Genomic DNA, 18,092 nt, shown 5'->3' on the forward strand with positions numbered 1-18,092 from the left:
CGGTATGGGCTCGGGAGAGTCTGAGCCCCTGCCCCCACCCCAATTATCCAACAGCTCCTGGTCTGCGTTCGCCAATACAGGCCTCCGCTTCGGCCACGACCCTTGCCCTAGGGTCCTCCACTTCCAGCGAGGGCCCCCAAACCGCCGCCCTCCCCAGGTCCCCGCTGGCCCCGCAGCGACCTCCCCCGGCCCGGCCGTCACGGCCGTGCTGGCCCGTCGCTGGGGGCGGGAACCTACCCCCACCCCGCGGCGTCCCCTCCCATTCACTTCCCCCTCCCCTCGGTCCCTCCCTCCCCTCCCCCCGTGGCGAGGCGGCGGCGGCGGCGGCGGCGGCCGAGGCTGAGGCTGAGGCGGCGGCGGCGGCGGCGGCGGCGGCAGCGGCGGGCGGGGCTCGGCTCGGGCTCCGCGGGCGGGCGGGCGGACATGGCGGCCAACATGTACCGGGTCGGAGGTAGGAAGGCTCGGCCCGACCCGGCCCGTCTGGGAGCGGGCTCCGGGAGTAGGGGATCCGGGCGAGTTCACCTTAACCGCCGGGAGCGGCGGGCGCCCGGGCCCAGAGCGCAGGGGTGGGGGGCGCCGGGGCCCGCAGAGGGGGCCGGGGCTCCCCACCCCCGCCACCCGCCCCTCCCCCGACCGTGGCCCTCCGGGGGCCGGCGCCCACCCTCCCCCTCCGCTCCCAACCCCGCTCAGTTTTCTAGGGCCAGGCCTTTACTTGGGGGGTGTGAATTCTCAGACGCCCCCTTCCAGGACGCCCCCATTGGGTATCGGCCGTCGAGCCCCCTAATAGGGTGGTCTTTCCCCGCGTGGCTTTCAGGCAGTGGGGGCTTGGAGGGGACCGGGGAACATCCCCCTGGCTCTACTCCTCCCCTTCAGTGGGAGTGTGGGGTGGGGGAGATGGGGGCAGAGCCGGGGGCACAGCTGGACAGGCCTGTTTGCGGGGACAGGGCCCTGCACCTCTCCTTCCTCACTCCCCCTCCCGTTTCTTGCCCAGCCCCCCAAGATGGGGCTTAGTGGGGCCGGGCACTGCAGCCAGAGGTGGGGAGTTGAGCTCTGCCTGGACGTTTGCTCTGGTGACTGCCTCCTTCCCAACCTTCTGCAGAAGAGAGAAATAAGGTCAAACAAACTTTCTCCCTACTCACGACGCCCTCCTCCCTCTTTCTTGGTAAAATAATAATTCAGATAAGTGGCGTGTTTGTGTGTGAGACTTGCTCTTCTCTGCTCATTAGCTGAGCTCCTGATGGATGGTGGTGGGAATGGCCTGGACAAATGAGGCCAGTTTGCAGAAGAGAGACTGGAAAGAGCCACTAAGATAGACAATAACAATGCAGCCCAGCCTTTCAAATAAACACACAGTGGGAAGTTTCCAGGGAGCCTATTACATGAGAGGAAAAGCCACACTTGAAAATTTTTATCTTTTTTAATTGAAAGCCTGCAGTGATTTCTTTATAACAGGACCCTAAATGGATCTGGATTAAATTTGCTAAAGAGCCTAACAAAATCCCCGTATCATCTCCAGAGAGCTCTTTCAGAAAGGGAACCCCCTTTCATGCCCCCACCCCCCCATCATCCCAAATAGAGCTGTGGAAAAGTTTGTCAATGTGTTTCCTCTCACCTACTCTGCTCACCTGATTTTTTTTTTTTTAAGTTGGTGATTGAAATGTACTTTGGGCTGCTAAGCTTCTCAAGATGCTCTGAATTTGTCTTAGGTCAATAGTTTCATGTGAGAAGCATACTCCAGGGTAAATTGGATTGGAGGGAAAAGATGTGGAAGCAGTTATAGCATGAAAGACCTGTTTAGTCAGCCCTGACTACTCGGTGATGAGAAAAGTCTTTTTGTTTATTAGTAAAGAAGTGATGAGTGGCTCCAAATACTAGGAGAACTTGATAACACATTAATTGAAATGAAAATGCCAGGAAAATAAGGGTCTGTGAATAGTAGGCATATGAGAAAATATATTAAAGTTGTATTGCTTTTCCCCGGGAATGAATTACGCGCTTCATTTTGAATGTGCATTGCCTAATATAGAAAGTCATAGATTGACAAATGTGAACTTTCTGTTGAAAAGATTAAGCTCTTTACTTCCTTTAATTACAGATTATGTCTACTTTGAGAATTCCTCCAGTAACCCGTATCTAATCAGAAGGATAGAAGAACTTAACAAGGTATATATACACTGAATGTTTAGGATTTTAATATTAAAAAATAATTGGTTTCCTTTGAAGGGTAATTAGGTAAAGGGCATAAGGGGTGATTTTACTTTCATTCCTAGACTCTTTGAAAGTAGCGATTGCAGAGTAGACAGTCATGCAGAATTCTGAATATTCTTTTGCTTTGTATAATTACCTATGATATTAAATGTTACGAAGTATTTAACATCTGCAGATTTCCTTTGATTGCTGAGAGTTTCTCAAGGCAGGGCACTCCTGTAACTCAATCCCTTTTTTACATTTAAAGTTATAATTGTTTTTCTCCCTTTTTTGGTGGATTATTGTTTTTCTCTTCTAGTTTTAGAAGGAGAAAGCTAGGAAATAAAGTATTAAAGGGAATTTATAAAATTTTGGATAAGACTGACTAATAAGAATATAGTTTTGTCCTGGGATCGAGCCTCGCATCGGGCTCTCTGCTCAGTGGGGAGCCTGCTTCCCTTCCTCTCTCTCTGACTGCCTCTCTGCCTACTTGTGATCTGTCTGTCAAATAAATAAATAAAATCTTTAAAAAAAAAAAAAAAGAATACAGTTTTGGTACAATGTAAAGTAGCTTCCTACTTTAGGCCTTAAGTAAATAAAACTTTTATATTAAGGTTTGTTTTTGATTGCTTGTGTCTAGGACATCAGAAGCATTGTGACTTTGTAATAGGTGAGCTTTTATAATGGGGGCATATGAAAAGTCATAAACAGTATGAACCATGGATTACTAATGGTGCTCTGGTTTCTTCCCAACCAGCTTTGAAGGTTATTTTTATAGCTTAAGAGAATTCCTAGTGTTAAAATGTTGGGGACTGTCTAGCTATACATTTCCCCCAAAGTACCATGTAGAGATTGGGCCAATTCTGAGTCCCAGGAAGCAAAGTCTGATTTAGGGCATTTCTGGTTTATGAATGCTGAGTTTTGTTTGTTTTTTAAAGATTTTATTTATTTATTTGACGAGAGAGAGAGAGAGAGAGAGAGAGTATGTATAAGCAGAGGGAGTGGCAGGGAGAGGGAGAAGGAGGCTCCCCACTGAGCAGGGAGCCTGATGTGGGTCTCTGTCCCAGGACCCTGGGATCATGACCTGAGCCAAAGCCAGATGCTTTGCTGGCAGAGCCACCCAGGCACGCGATGAACCCTGAGATCTTGATTTGCTTCTGGAGAGATCCCCATGGACCTTGCATTTATAAAAATTCTGTTGTATTAGAGACCACCACCAACAAATGAAGAGAATGGCTTTAGGATTAGATCAGTCTTTGGGTGGGAAATGTTGGAGCATTATTCTGATCTTCTCTTTTATGTTATTGATGTATAAGAGTATAGCAACTTGAAACTGATTATCAGTTTATTTATTTAGAGAATTAATTAGGATACAAAGAAAAATGTTGGCCTTTGAGATATATTCTCTGCCTGCTCCCTGTCCCTCTGACCTCCATTCTTACTGCTCTCTGCCTTGCTCATTTAGCTCTAAGCACAGTAGACTCTTGGCTGTTTTCATATGCATATACCTTAGGGCCACCAAGTTGTTTCTAATCCCCTGTGTCTTGCTCTGCCTTACTCTTTTCTCCATATCATTTATCACCTTCCAGTATACTTCCTTATTGTGTTTATTTTCATTGCCCATTTTCCCAGACTAGAATGTAAGCTCTGTGTGAGGTGATCTTTTCTGTTCACTAATGCATTCCAAGTGCCTTAGAATAAGTGACTGGCACATAGTTAAGGCATTCGGTAAATATTTGTTGAATTAATGAATTTCTCAAATGTCTGACGTTAATGCTTGCATGTAGCTTTACCATTTACAAAGTATTTTGATTCATTCATTTTTCAGATATTTCTGAGGACCTGCTACCTGCCAGGCATTTTTAGATATGTGCTTTTAGGAATTCAAGGGTGAACAAAAATAGGTCTGGTAGTGGAGACAAGCATCAGCCAAATAATCCCACAAGTAGAAGGAAAATTGCAGCTGTGCTAAATTTGCAAACATCAGATCATGGTGTTCTGGAAGCATATGATCTGGGGATTCATATTTTTACTTTTTTTTTTTTTTTTTTGCCTCAGAATAACCTTAAACCTTTAGGATAGATGCATCCTGGAGTTGTTGTGAAGGACACAGTGGTTAAGTGACTGGGTTGCACACCTGGCTTGAACCTGGCTCATTTCACACTCCTTTATCATTATATTACTCTTCACTCCAGAAGTATCCCTCACTTTCCATCCTTACCTTCTCACTGGCTGTCTGCTTTCAGCAGAGAGCCCTTCATATATTAATGGTTTTATGCAGGCTGGGGAGGACTGAATTATGAGAGAGTAGACTGTACTTTCAGATGGTAGCAGTTTGAATGAATGGATTATTGGTAAATAAGTCAGATTGACTAAATACTAAATATTTACTTAGGGCCATTAAAAAAATATATTTATTTATTTGGAAGCAAGAGACTAAGCAAGAAAGAGAACATGAGCTGGGGGAGGGGCAGAGGGAGAAGCTGACTCCCTGCTGAGCAGGGAGCTTGATGTGGGGCTCCATCCTGGGACTCCAGCATCATGACCCGAGCCAAAGGCAGACACTTAACTGACTGAGCCACCCAGGCATCCCATACATAGGGACTTTCTTTTTTTAAAAAATGTTTTACTTATTAATTTGTCAGATAGAGAGAGAAAGAGATAGTACAAGCAAGGGGAGCAGCAGGCAGAGGCAAAGGGAGAAGCAGGCTCCAGACTAAGCAAAGAGCCCAATGCAGGACTCGATCCTAGGACCTGAAGGCAGATACTCAACTGACCGAGCCACCCAGGCGTCCAATAGGGCCTTTATTTCTGAAATAATGTGGAAAGGATATCTTATTTTAAATAATTCACTAAACAAATATTTATTGAGTACCTGTTATGTACCAGGCACTAGACTAGGCTCAGATATATAACAGTGAACAATACAGACATGTTTTCTGCCCACACAGAGTCTCCATTCTCATGGGGGGGGTGGGTACATGAAAAGGCAAATTAACAGGCATAAAGAAAATAGCAAAAATGATGTTAACTTTTTTTTTTTTTTTTAAGATTTATGTATTTACTTGAGAGAGAAAATATGAGTAGGGGGAGAGGCAAAGGGAGAGGTAGAGAGAACCTCAAGCAGATGCTGTGCTGAGGAGGGAACTTGACTTAGTGCTTGATCTCATGACCTGAACCAAAACAAAGAGTCAGAAGCTTAATATACTGTGCCACCCAGGCATCCTGATGTTAACTTTTAAGAAGGACATAAACAAGAGCCTTGACTTAGGGAATAGCAGAGGTCCCTTCTTTTGGATAGAAAAGGAAAGGATCTCAAGGACATTGAAGTTGAGGCCTAAAGAATAAGAAAGAGGTAGCCATGGGAGAGAGGCCACATTAGTCTTCCAGATAAAGGCCCTGAGAGGATCAGAGGTTAAGTTGGCAAAGTGGGGAAAGTTAACACGATGGGAAATCCAAATAATGAATTTAAGAACACTTGATACATTCTAATCAAGCCAGGATAGGAAAAGACATTAACCTAGAGGCTCTTGGCTGGGTCATTTGGTAGAGCATGTGACTCTTGATCTTGGAGTCATGAGTTTGAGCCCTGCATTGGGTGTAGAGATTACTTAAATCAAAAAAATTAAAAAAAAAAAAAAAGGACATTAACCTATTTTATTAAATATCTATTTTTAGAAATCTCTACACCCGGGGCACCTGGGTGGCTCAGTGGTTTGGGCTGCTGCCTTCGGCTCGGGTCATGATCTCAGGGTCCTGGGATCGAGCCCCGCATCGGGCTCCCTGCTCCACAGGAAGCCTGCTTCCCTCTCTCTCTCTCTCTCTGCCTGCCTCTCTGCCTACTTGTGATCTCTGTCTGTCAAATAAATAAATAAAATCTTAAAAAAAAAAAAAAAAAAAAAAGAAATCTCTACACCCAAAGTGGGGCTTCAACTCAGGACCCTGAGATCAAAAACCAAATGTTCTGCTGACTGAGCCAGCCAGGAGCCAGGTGGCCCCTGTTAATTATCTTCTGGATAGAATGTGTTTTTGTAACAAAATTCCTAGGATAAGCTGTCAGTCACCATTGTTATAGACAATTCACTTTTTTTTTTTTTTTTTTAAAGATTTTGTTTATTCATTTGACAGAGCATAAGCAGGGGGAGCAGCAAGCAGAGGGAGAGGTAGAAGCAGGTTCCCCACGGAGCAGGGAGCCTAACGACTTGGGAGATCAGGGCTCAATGGCTCCATCCCAGGAGCCTGGGATCATGACCTGAGCTAAAGGCAGATGCTCAACCAACTGGGCCACCAAGGTGGCCCCAAAATTCCCTTTTACAGAATGGATTCTGGTTGTTGTTGTTGTTGTTGTTTAAGATTTTATTTATGTATTTGACAGACAGAGATCACAAGTAGGCAGAGAAGCAGGCAGAGAGAGAAAGGTAAGCAGGCTCCCTGCTGAGCAGAGAGCCTGATTCGGGGCTTGATCCCAGGACCCTGAGATCATGACCTGAGCCGAAGGCAGAGGCTTAACCCTCTGAGCCACCCAGGTGCCCCTAGATTCTGTAGCAAAAAATCCTATTTGCAATGTTACTTGTTCAGTTTGAAAGCTGGACTACAATATTTCATTTTTTAAAATTACAGTAATAACTTTTTTAAAAAGATACTATTTTTAAGTAATCTCTACACCCAACACGGGGCTCAGATGCACAACCTCGAGATCAAGAGTTGCACACTTCACCAACTGAGTCAGCCAGATGTCCCCAGTAATAGATTTTTTTTTTTTAAAGATTTTATTTATTTATTTGAGAGACAGACAGTGAGAGAGAACATGAGCGAGGAGAAGGTCAGAGGGAGAAGCAGACTCCCCGTGGAGCTGGGAGCCCGATGCGGGACTCGATCCGGGGACTCCAGGATCATGACCTGAGCCGAAGGCAGTCGTCCAACCAACTGAGCCACCCGGCGCCCCCCCAGTAATAGATTTTTTGTCTCAGTTTATCTCCCTAAAAGTTTTGGAAACTTTTAGGTGCAAAAGTAAATATCAGTTGATGAACACAGTTCAACATTGATTATCTTTCCTTTTTTCCTCTCTCCTAATTTGTACTCAGATATTATGAAGGTGATCTTTTGGAGGGCGAATATAAGATTAAAATTATGAAAACAACTTTTGGGGTGCCTGGGTGGCTCAGTGGGTTAAGCCGCTGCCTTCAGCTCAGGTCATGATCTCAGAGTCCTGGGATCGAGTCCCGCATCGAGCAGAGAGCCTGCTTTCCTCTCTCTCTCTCTCTCTGCCTGCCTCTCCATCTACTTGTGATTTCTCTCTGTCAAATAAATAAATAAAATCTTAAAAAAAAAAAAGAGAAAACAACTTTTGGTTAATTTTATTTAGTTACTGTTTAAGTTGGGTGTTCTTGTAAAGATTGTGTCTGCATGCATGTGAGAGAAAGCTTTGGGCTCATAGTAACAGTATAGTTTCAGAAAGTTTTAGAAGTTAAGCTCGTGAAAAAATTAGCATGTTACTTGCTATTTTTGTTTTGTTTTTGATGCGTATTTTGTAAAACTTGTGTGTACCTTCATAGTCTGTACATTTTATTGGCCATGTGACTTGTTCTGAGATTCATTTTACCGTTTCGTGCCTTCTGTCATTTTGGTTGGGAGAGGGGAGTCACTAATTTCTTTGAGTGTTTGATGATACCCTCTACCTCCATCTGCATTTGCATATATAGGAATTTGCACATAGATTCAGGAGATTCCCTCATGAAACCCAAGGTAAGATATCTCCTACCACTTGGGATCTCTTGGGGATAAGGACAGAAATCGGGAAAGGAAAGTCACTTTTCCCTTGTTCTTTACTTTAGGCAAACCATGCACTTTCCGAAATGTAAAGTGTATGTGTAGTGGGTTTTTCTTTTTTTTTTTTCTTTTTTATTTTTTTTTATTATTATTTTTTATTTTTTTTTAAATATTTTATTTATTTATTTGACAGAGAGAAATCACAAGTAGGCAGAGAGGCAGGCAGAGAGAGAGAGAGAGAGAGGAGGAAGCAGGCTCCCCGCTGCGCAGAGAGCCCGATGCGGGACTCGATCCCAGGACCCTGAGATCACGACCTGAGCCGAAGGCAGCGGCTCAACCACTGAGCCACCCAGGCGCCCCTGTAGTGGGTTTTTCTGTTTTCTTTTTGTTTTAATAGTGTTTCCTAAGTTGGGATAGAAACAGACATGAATGAAAGGTTGACTAAAATGATTTTAGGGGTGCCTGGGTGGCACAGTGGATTAAAGTCTCTGCCTTTGGCTCAGGTCATGATCCCAGGGTCTTGAGATTGAGCTCCGCATCTGGCTCTCTGCTCAGCAGGGAGACTGCTTCCTCCTCTCTCTCTGCTTGCTTCTCTGCCTACTTGTGCTCTCTCTCTCTGTCCAATAAATAAATAAAATCTTTTAAAAAAAATAAATGATTTTAGAGCTTAAGAAAAGCCCCTTATCGATAGAAGATATTTTAGTAAATGTGCTTGACAGAATAGGGATTTAAGAGGCTGCAACCTAAATGGAGAAAAGAACACGGCAAAGAAATTGCTGTTGTTGTGGCTTCATCTTTTTTATTTTTTTTAAGGATTTATTTATTTACTTGAGAGAGAGAGAGAGAGCTCCCATGCCCCATGAATGGTGGGGAGGGGCAAAGGGAGAGGAAAAGAAAATCTCCAGCAGATCCCCTGCTGAATGTGGAGGGCTCCATCTCCAACCAACCGCTTAACCGACTGACTGCCCCACTCAGGCACCCCCGCCTTTTAAAAAAAATTTTAACCTTTTTTTAAATTTTAAGATTTTATTTATTTATTTGACAGAAATCACAAGTAGGCAGAGAGGCAGGCAGAGAGAGGGGGTACCAGGCTCCCTACTGAGCAGAGAGCCTGATGTGGGGCTCGATCCCAGGACCCTGGAACCTGAGCCGAAGGCAGAGGCTTTAACCCACTGAGCCACCCAGGCACCCCTTTTAAGGTTTTAAGTAATCTCTCCATCCAGTGTGGGGCTTAAACTCACAACTCTGAGATCAAGAGTCGCATGCTCTACCAACTGAGCCAGCCAGGAGCTCCTAACCTAGGTCTTTAGAGCGGTACATGGCTAACTATTTGTGCTGAAAGATTTTTTTTTTTTTTTTTTTTAAAGATTTTATTTATTTATTTGACAGAGAGAGATCACAAGTAGGCAGAGAGGCAGGCAGAGAGAGAGAGAGAGGAGGAAGCAGGCTCTCCGCCGAGCAGAGAGCCCGATGTGGGACTCGATCCCAGGACCCTGAGATCATGACCTGAGCCGAAGGCAGCGGCTTAACCCACTGAGCCACCCAGGCGCCCTGTGCTGAAAGATTTTTAAGACGGTTCACTATCTCAAACTGCTTTTATAAAATAAAATTAAAAAAAAAAAAAAGAAAAATGAAGTTCACAAGTCTTCTTTTTCTTTCTTAAAGATTTTATCCATTTATTTGACAGAGAGAACACAAGTAGGCAGAGGCTTAACCCAGTGAGCCACCCAGGCACCCAACAAGTCTTCATTTTTCATTATTAGGTTCAGTAGGTTAAATTTTACCAAATGCTCTAACACACATTCTCAGTCTCTGTTCTCATTTCATTATGCAGCAGGAGTTGTAGACTGGGCCTTGGACCACAGTTTGAGTAGCTGAACTTTTGAGGCATGCTTGAAAGGATGTGTGTGAGTGTGTGTATTTGTAGAGGGAAAGAGGAATACTGTAGTTATAAAATACCTAATAGCTAAGCGTGTGCATCGTTTAGAAGAGAATGTTTATTTTGAACTATGCCCCTCTACCTCAAGCAGGTTTAAATAAGAATTTAATTAGTTTTATAGAGTATTCCTAGTGGAGGAACTCACTAGAGAGGTAGGAAAAAATATGCCTTTAAATGCTTGCTTTGTGTTTTGAACATGCTTTTGTCTTAAAACAGAACTGATAAAGAGCTTGTAATCATAGTCATTTGATAGATTTTATTTACAAGAAATACTGGCCTGTTCATTTATTAGATTGCTGGATCATTACTTCTGGAGGATGTATTTGATCACAATATTGTGAAATATAGAAGCACTTTGGTTAGGATTTAATATGATTTCAATTCAAAGGGACAAATTTCTCCATGACTGTTTCTCATTCTAAAATACTGCTACTGATCTTCATAAAATCGACACATTTACTGCAGCATATGTATATTCTTATTTCTTTATGTCTGAATATATCCGTAAGTCCAGAGAAATTCTGAAAATTTGTTCTCAAATTTTTTGGAAAACTGGAATTTGACTGTAATCTGTGTGTTTCTACAAGGAACTTCGTAATGAATGATTGACCTTGAAAGTTCTCAGAATTCATAAGGAATAGGAGAGTAGGAGCCTGGGCCCCAGCTGCAGAAAATTACAACCTAACTGAATATTGGTTCTATTCTAGATGGTAGTCGAAAATAAATAAGAGCTTCAGTGTTCATAACTCAAAGTTTTTTAATACTTTCACATGTGAAGATAAAGAAACTGAGAATATTAACTATTACGGATTCATAGAGGTACCTGGGCTGGAGAATGCTTTTCTGAGTCGTCTGTTCCATTCTGGGTGATGGCTCCCTGCATTCACAGAGCTTCCCCATCATGTTTAGGAGGGCTGCGTGATTTTACTCTTAGCCTATGCTTCTGGGAGTGGGTTTGGAGGAAATATGTTTAACTGTCTTGAATAAGTTACATTGTGGCTTTTAAAATTTGGGGTACTAGTTTCTCAAGGCTAATCAGATTTCATTCTCTGGTTCATTAAAGCGATCTGATCACTTTAGTTTAATTAATGCCAGTAAGTTATTGTATGTTTGACATTTCGGTTTCACTTGGAACCTTTGCAAATGCTACTTATCCTCATTTAAATTTTTTAGCTCTCTGATTATCCCGCAGTTGGGGTTGGCACACTATAAATGAGAGTGTTCTTATAATTGTGTTGTATTTAGTTTTGTTTTAGAAACTGCTTGAGTCTACTATTCAGTACACATAACTTTTATTTTTCTTATTTCTTAGACTGCAACTGGCAACGTGGAAGCAAAAGTAGTGTGCTTTTATAGACGACGAGATATTTCGAACACGCTTATAATGCTTGCAGACAAGCATGCTAGTAAGTTAATTGTCTTTTTAATTTTTTTTGGAAAATTAAAAAATGTTTTAAGGTTTTTGTTTTCTATGATAGGAAAAAAATACTTCTTGTATCACATGTAGCCTTTTGCTTTCCCATTTGTCTTCCTCTTAGTTTAGATGGGAGTAATTTTTTGGGTGGTGCTCAGTTTTTAGTATGTATTTTCTTATGTTGCATCACATGTATATTAGTCAATACATTGAAATAGAACTCTTTGCAAGTAGGCTTCCGCAGACAATCAGGGTAGTGTTTTGCCATCTGCAGTTTTCAGTGGTGGTTTTGAAAAGATTTAAATATGAGGACATTTGTACTTTATTGGTATTTTGGAGGACATTTTTCCCCTTCTAAAGCAACTGGTTAATAGTTAGATTTTAAAAAGTTCTAATTATTTATTTTATGTATATAGAATTAGGTATGTATGAGAAAAAGGTTTGCCAGAAAAAGAAGTGCAAAGTGATATTTAGATATGGTGAATTCCTGTAGATAGCAACTCTGAGCCCTTGTTTGTCCATTAACCTTTATTTTATGTTTTCCCCCGATTCAATAGCTTTGACCTATTTTAGCTCCTTTTGTCATTTTTTAATTTTAAAATTTGTTTTTCATTTTACTTATCTCTTAAAAGATTTTATTTTTAAGAAATCTCTGCACCCGGGGCACCTGGGTGGTTCAGTGGGTTAAGCCTCTGCTCATGTCATGATCTCAGGGTCCTGGGATCAAGCCCTATGTTGGGCTCTCTGCTCGGTGGGAAGCCTGCTCCCCCCCCCAACCCCCGCCTGCTTCTCTGCCTACTTGTGATCTCTGTCTGTCAAATAAATAAATAAAATCTTAAAAAGAAAAAACTCTCTGTACCCAACATGGGGCTTGAACTCACAATCCCGAGATCAAGAGTCACGTACTCTGCTGACTGAGCCAGCAGGTGCTCTACCCCTTTGAGTTTTAAAATGACAAACTGAATCATAAAGAAAAAAAAAGTGATTTAAATTTTAAGAAAGAAGAAATATGTGGAATATGAGTACTTTATTTTGAAGCCATTTTCATGCTACAAAATATATGAGACTAGGACCATATGTATGTGTCTTTTTCAGTTTGACACTGATTTGTAATGCTCTGGTCTTGTAGATCCTGAAGCTTTTGAAGGTTTTGGTAAGGGAGGCTATCATGTGCACAGGTTTGTTCTGTGTCTCTTTGATAATCACTTCTCCACTGGATCACTGGTTTGATCAGGCAGATTGGTTGTTTCATATGTTAAATTCCTACTATATTTCCTACTGTAGTTCAGAGTGTTTTCTTTTTTTTAAAGATTTTATTTTTTTATTTATTTGAGAGAGAGAGAAAGTGTGGGGGCGGGGCAGAGGGAGGGAGAGAGAATTCCAAGCTGACTCCGAGCTGAGTGTGGAGCTCAGTTCCAGAACCCTAAGACCATGACCTCAGCTGAAATCAGGAGTCAGACACTTAACCACTAAGCCACATAGGTGCCCATGTAGTTCCTAGTGTTTCAAAATTTCTATTTTTTTCTTTAGAATGATATGAGTTCCATAATATTTATAATTTATATATTGACAGATTTAGGGCATTTATATCTGTCTATCCTGTGTGAGACCAAAATATTCCTTTTTCAAATGATATACTAATCAGTTATTTTGGCTATAGCTAAAGTTTATGAATTCAGTGTGTTGTAATAGTGGCTTTGCAAAATTATTTGGATTTTATTTACCATTTACAACATAAGCTTAAGAAAAATAAAATGTCTCGTTAATACTCATATACTTCTGGATTTAATTTAGCTTTTAATGTAGCTTGTAAAGTTGCTGCAGCAAAGGTGGTAGTATAAAGATTGTTAGGGAGTCTGCTGACTGTTCATGGAAGCTTGTAGATGTAGAAAACCAGAATTGTTTAGGCTCTTGGTATTGACTCTTAGAAACTAAATTTAAGAGGACGCCTGGGTGGCTCAGTTGGTTGGACGACTGCCTTCGGCTCAGGTCATGATCCTGGAGTCCCGGGATCGAGTCCCACATCAGGCTCTCAGCTCCACGGGGAGTCTGCTTCTCTCTCTGACCTTCTCCTCGCTCATCATGATCTCTCTCACTGTCTCTCTCTCAAATAAATAAATAAATAATCTTAAAAAAAAAAAAAAGAAACTAAATTTAAGAGATTTAAGAGTCAATCAAATAGTATAATGGCAAGCATGTAGTTTAGAGAAAGTCCTGGGTTCAGATTCTGCTTTGCTAGTTTGCTGCTTTGTCTTGGGAAAATTCTTAATTTCTTATTTCCATTCTCCTCATGTGTAAAATGAGATTGAAAAAGAATCACCTCATTTGTGTTATATATATATTTTACCAAAATTAGAAAAAATTGTGCCAGCATTGATGTGAGGATTAAATGATCTAAGGACATAAATAGGTGCTTACTAAACATCAGTTGGTTTTCTACCTCCTCAGCAATTTGTAGATCTCTTCTTTGGGTGGATTACCTCTGTCTGCATTTGTCAGTTTCTTCCATCATTTACTGAGTTTACTCTCAAAGGTGGTGTCGGAAGTATCTTACTGTATTTCTGTTTGGTATTGACCAGAATTTCAGGTGGGGAGAATAAAACCGCCTGGATAGTTCTTACTATATAAGAAGGTTTTAAAGGAGGATTATTGGAGAGAGAGTCATACATTGGAAAGATTTCAAAGCTGAACTCCTGGGTGTGGTTGCCACTTAACTTTCCTGAGCCTCAGTTTCTCTGTTTAAAAACCTTTCCATTGTGGACTTCTTTAAACCTTTTTATTACAGAAAATTCCAAACATTCATAAGTATAGAGAATAGTATAATCCTCCTGATGTTTCCATTACTTTTCTTTAATAGTTATCAATAAATGACCAATTAACTCATCTGTACCCCTTAACACCCCCTATTTTGAAGCTCATCAGCGATGTCTTAACCATTTCATCTGTTAATATTGTAGTATGTATTTCTAAAAGATACGGCATCATTCAGAGTGCCAAGAATATACAGGAAACTCCCGCATACTCTATCCAGATTCAGCAATTAACATTTGTCCTATTGACTTTATCATTCTTTTTATATGTATAAATTGAGTTGTTTGAGAGTGAGTTGGAGACTTCAGTTAGCTTTTCCAAATGCAAGGAAATTGTTTTACGTAATCACAGTAGAGTAAACAAGTCAGGAAACCTAATATTCACACAAAACCATTTTTCAGGGGCACCTCAGTGGCTCAGTCCTTAAGTGTCTGCCTTCAGCTCCTGTCATGATCCCAGGGTTCTGGGATCGAGCCCTGCATCTGGGCTCCCTGTTTGACAGGAAGCCTGCTTATTTCTCTCCTGCTTCTCCTGCTTGTGTTCCCTCTCTCACTGTCTCTCTCTCTCTCTGTCAAATAAATAAATAAATAAAATATTTTAAAACAAGAAACAGGAATGTCTGGGTGGCTGAGAGGGTTAAAGCCTCTGCCTTCTGCTCAGGTCATGATCTCGGGATCCTGGGATCGAGCCCCGCATAGGGCTGTCTGCTCAGTGGGGCTTCCCCCTCTCTCTCTGCCTACTTGAGATCTTTGTCTGTCAAATAAATAAATAAATAAAATCTTAAAAAAAAAAAAAAAACCCTCCATTATTCATAGTCCTTAATCAGATTTCATGTACCAGTGGTGCTCTTTATAGCTATGTATATTTTTTCTTAGTTTACAGTAAAATCCAGACTCATTGTACTTTATTGTCACTTCTTGTAATGGAACCAGTTTGTGTCTTTGTGTTTTCTGACCTTAATAGTTTTGAAGAAAACAGGCCAGTTATTTTGTGTAGAATAATGCTCAATTTGTGTTCATCTCATGTTTCCTCATGATTAGATTCAGGTTATGTTATGTTCTTTCTTGCAGGCTATTTTTTTTTTTTTTTTTTTTTTTAAGGGATGCCACGAAAGTCATGTTGTTTCCCTCTCTGTATTGTATTAAGAAGCACATAATTGGTTTGTCTTAATACTGGTTATGTTAGGTTTGATGACTTGGTCAAGGTGGTGTCCCTTTGTATTTAGTAAGTTTTTTTGGGGGGGATACTTGGCAACTATGTGGTCAATCTTTAACTTACTCAGTTTTCTTTGATTATTTAGGATTCTGTAAACAGTATTATCAAGTATCCACTTAGTTTTCATGTTTTTTCTTTTATAATTTTTTCTTTTTTATAGTTGTTTAAATCAAGATCCAAATAAGATTAATAGGTTATGATTGATTGATAGTACTCTTCAGTGTTTTTTTCCTTGTCCGTTCATTTTTTTAATTGATACATCATTCACATAGCAGGAAATTCATTCTTTTGAAGTGCACAATTGTGTGGTTTTTAGTATACCTACAAACCTCTGTAAGTATTACCACAATCTAATTTCAAAATGTTTTCTCCACTGCAAAAGGAAACCAGTTACTTCTCATTCCCCCTTCCTCTTAGCCTCTGGAAGCCACCAGTACACTTTCTGTCCCTATAGATTGTCTCTTCTGGACATTTCATATCAAGGAATCATATAATATGTGCATGTGGGTTTTTGTTGTTGTTGTTTTTTTAAGTAAGTTCTGTGCCCTTCCTGGGGCTTGAACTCAGGAGATCCAGAGTCGCATGCTCTGCCAGCGGAACCAGCCAGGTACCCCTAATAAAAATAATTTGTTTCTGTATTTTAAAAATTTAGCATAATGTTTTCAAGTTTTTTCCATGTTATTGCCTGAATTCCTTCATTTGTTTTTACAGCTGAATGATATTCCATTGGATGGATAAACATTTTGTTTATTCTTCAGTTGATGGACAATTTGGGTTGTTTCACTTTCTAGTTATCTTGAATAACAAACTATTGTGAACATTCATGTACAGATTTTTGTGTGGATATTGATTCATATTCCTTGTCTCTGTCCCTCAATATTTGAAGATAACTGGTGATTCATTCTGTAGTTTCCTTTGGTCTGGAGTTGTTCTTTCATCTCTGTTGTATTCTTTACCATGTTTTTTTCTGTAGATGGATAGTTAGGTTCAGATTCTAGATGATCTAAAGTCATAGGGTTTTTTGGGGGGAGAGGTGAGATAGTGGGTTCAAGATTACTTCATGAGGTAGTGCTGTGTACTTCTTTTATGAGATCCATAATGTATTGTTGCCTGTTTCTATATTTTTTCCCTTAACATTGTACTTCAAAATAATTTTTAGATTTACAGAAAAATTGCTAACAACATTACCGAGAAATCTCATATGCTATTCATCCAAAATATTCACATTTTACTCTGTTTGCTCCATTATATTTACTCTATTTGCTCTAGTAAGTATTTATTCTGTTTTGAGCCATTTCAAAGTAAGTTCAAGACTTATTTCCCATAATTCCTGATATATACACAGATACTTCCGTGTATATCTTTTTTTTTTTTAAAAAGGAGAGTTTCTTATCTAACCAAGGATGATGGTATACCAATCTAGATTTATTCAGATTTTGCAAAATTTCCTACTAATGTCTTTAATAGCAAAGAGTAAAAACAGAATTTTCATCTTAAAGATTTTATTTTTTAGTAATCTCTGCACCCAATGTGGGGATTGAACTTAGAACCCTGAGATCAAGAGTCACATGCTCTACTGACTCAGTCAGCCAGGTGCTCATAAAAACATAATTTTTAAATTATCTTTTTGTAATGTTATCATTGTTGATTGATGATTGCCTTGATTATTTTGTTAAACTTGTGAAAATTGTGTTTTTAATTCTATCATCCCCTCATTTACTGGGTAGACTATTTCTGTGAAGTGAATATTCCCTACATCTATCAGGTTGATCTTCAGGTTAATGTATCAGGTTAATCTTCAGGTTCAGGCAGGTTAAATTTAAAGGCTTGGATGTGCTTTTTCCTTTTTTTTAGTTATTACTAGTTTTAAAAATAATGAGATGGTTCCTGGCATGCTCCAGAGGTCACCAGTTTCATCATGAGCTCAAGGATTTGGACATACATCAATTATTATCCTTTTAAAAAAGATTTTATTTATTTATTAGAGAGAGAGAGAGAAAGAGAAAGTGCATGTGTGAGAGAGACCACAGGCAGGGTGAGAGGCAGAAGGAGAGGGAGAAGCAGATTCCCCACTGATCAGGGAGCCCCTCCCCAGGATCATGACCTGAGCTGAAGGTGGATGCTTAACAGACTGAGCCACCTAGGCGCCCTTCAGTTATTATCTTTACTGATCCTCAAAGGTAGTACTCCTTTGGCCAGAGGGCTCATTTAGGTTGGTTCTTGAGTCATTTTGAAATGATCTTAGTAGTCTTTATTATCTTTTTTTTTTTTTTTTTAAGATTTTACGTATTTATTTGACAGAGACAGAGATCACAAGTAAAGAGGCAGGCAGAGAGAGAGAGGGAGAAGCAGGCTCCCTGCTGAGCAGAGACCCCGATGTGGGACTCGATCCCAGGACCCTGAAGGCATAACCCACTGAACCACCCAGGTGCCCCTAATCTTTATTATCTTACTTGCTTTTCTGATATGACAAGATGTTCCAGGTTCATCTTTTACACTTCTTGCCTCACACTTCATCTCTGTGGAGTCCTGGCTCCTTTTACTGGGAAATGGTCTTGGAGACCACAGTCTGACCACAGGGGGAGAGACTTTATTTTGAGATGAGGAGTGCAATGCCTAGATTGCTATGTACTTTTAACAGATTGGATATTTCATGGTGTTATTATGTATATATACATATATGTGTATATATATAAAATATTATATTATTAATCATATTATATTATTATATATTATATATGTATATATTTGAGAGAG

At 40.4% G+C, this 18,092-nt stretch overlaps 1 protein-coding gene across 5 annotated transcripts in view; it reads left to right on the forward strand.

Moving 5' to 3' along the window:
• Positions 1–299: 299 nt before the first annotated feature.
• Positions 300–18,092, forward strand: part of MTA3 (metastasis associated 1 family member 3) — a 163,180-nt gene continuing 145,387 nt past the window's right edge. For all 5 annotated transcript variants that reach the window (XM_082743289.1, XM_082743292.1, XM_082743291.1 and 2 more), the window contains exons 1-3: positions 300–451; positions 2,096–2,163; positions 11,208–11,301. In XM_082743289.1, the coding sequence (XP_082599415.1) occupies positions 424–451; positions 2,096–2,163; positions 11,208–11,301 (190 nt within the window). In that variant the 5' untranslated portion in view covers positions 300–423. The remainder of the gene's footprint in view (positions 452–2,095; positions 2,164–11,207; positions 11,302–18,092) is intronic.

Source organism: Mustela nivalis, assembly GCF_964662115.1.
Source record: "Mustela nivalis genome assembly, chromosome: 8".
NCBI lineage: Eukaryota > Metazoa > Chordata > Mammalia > Carnivora > Mustelidae > Mustela > Mustela nivalis.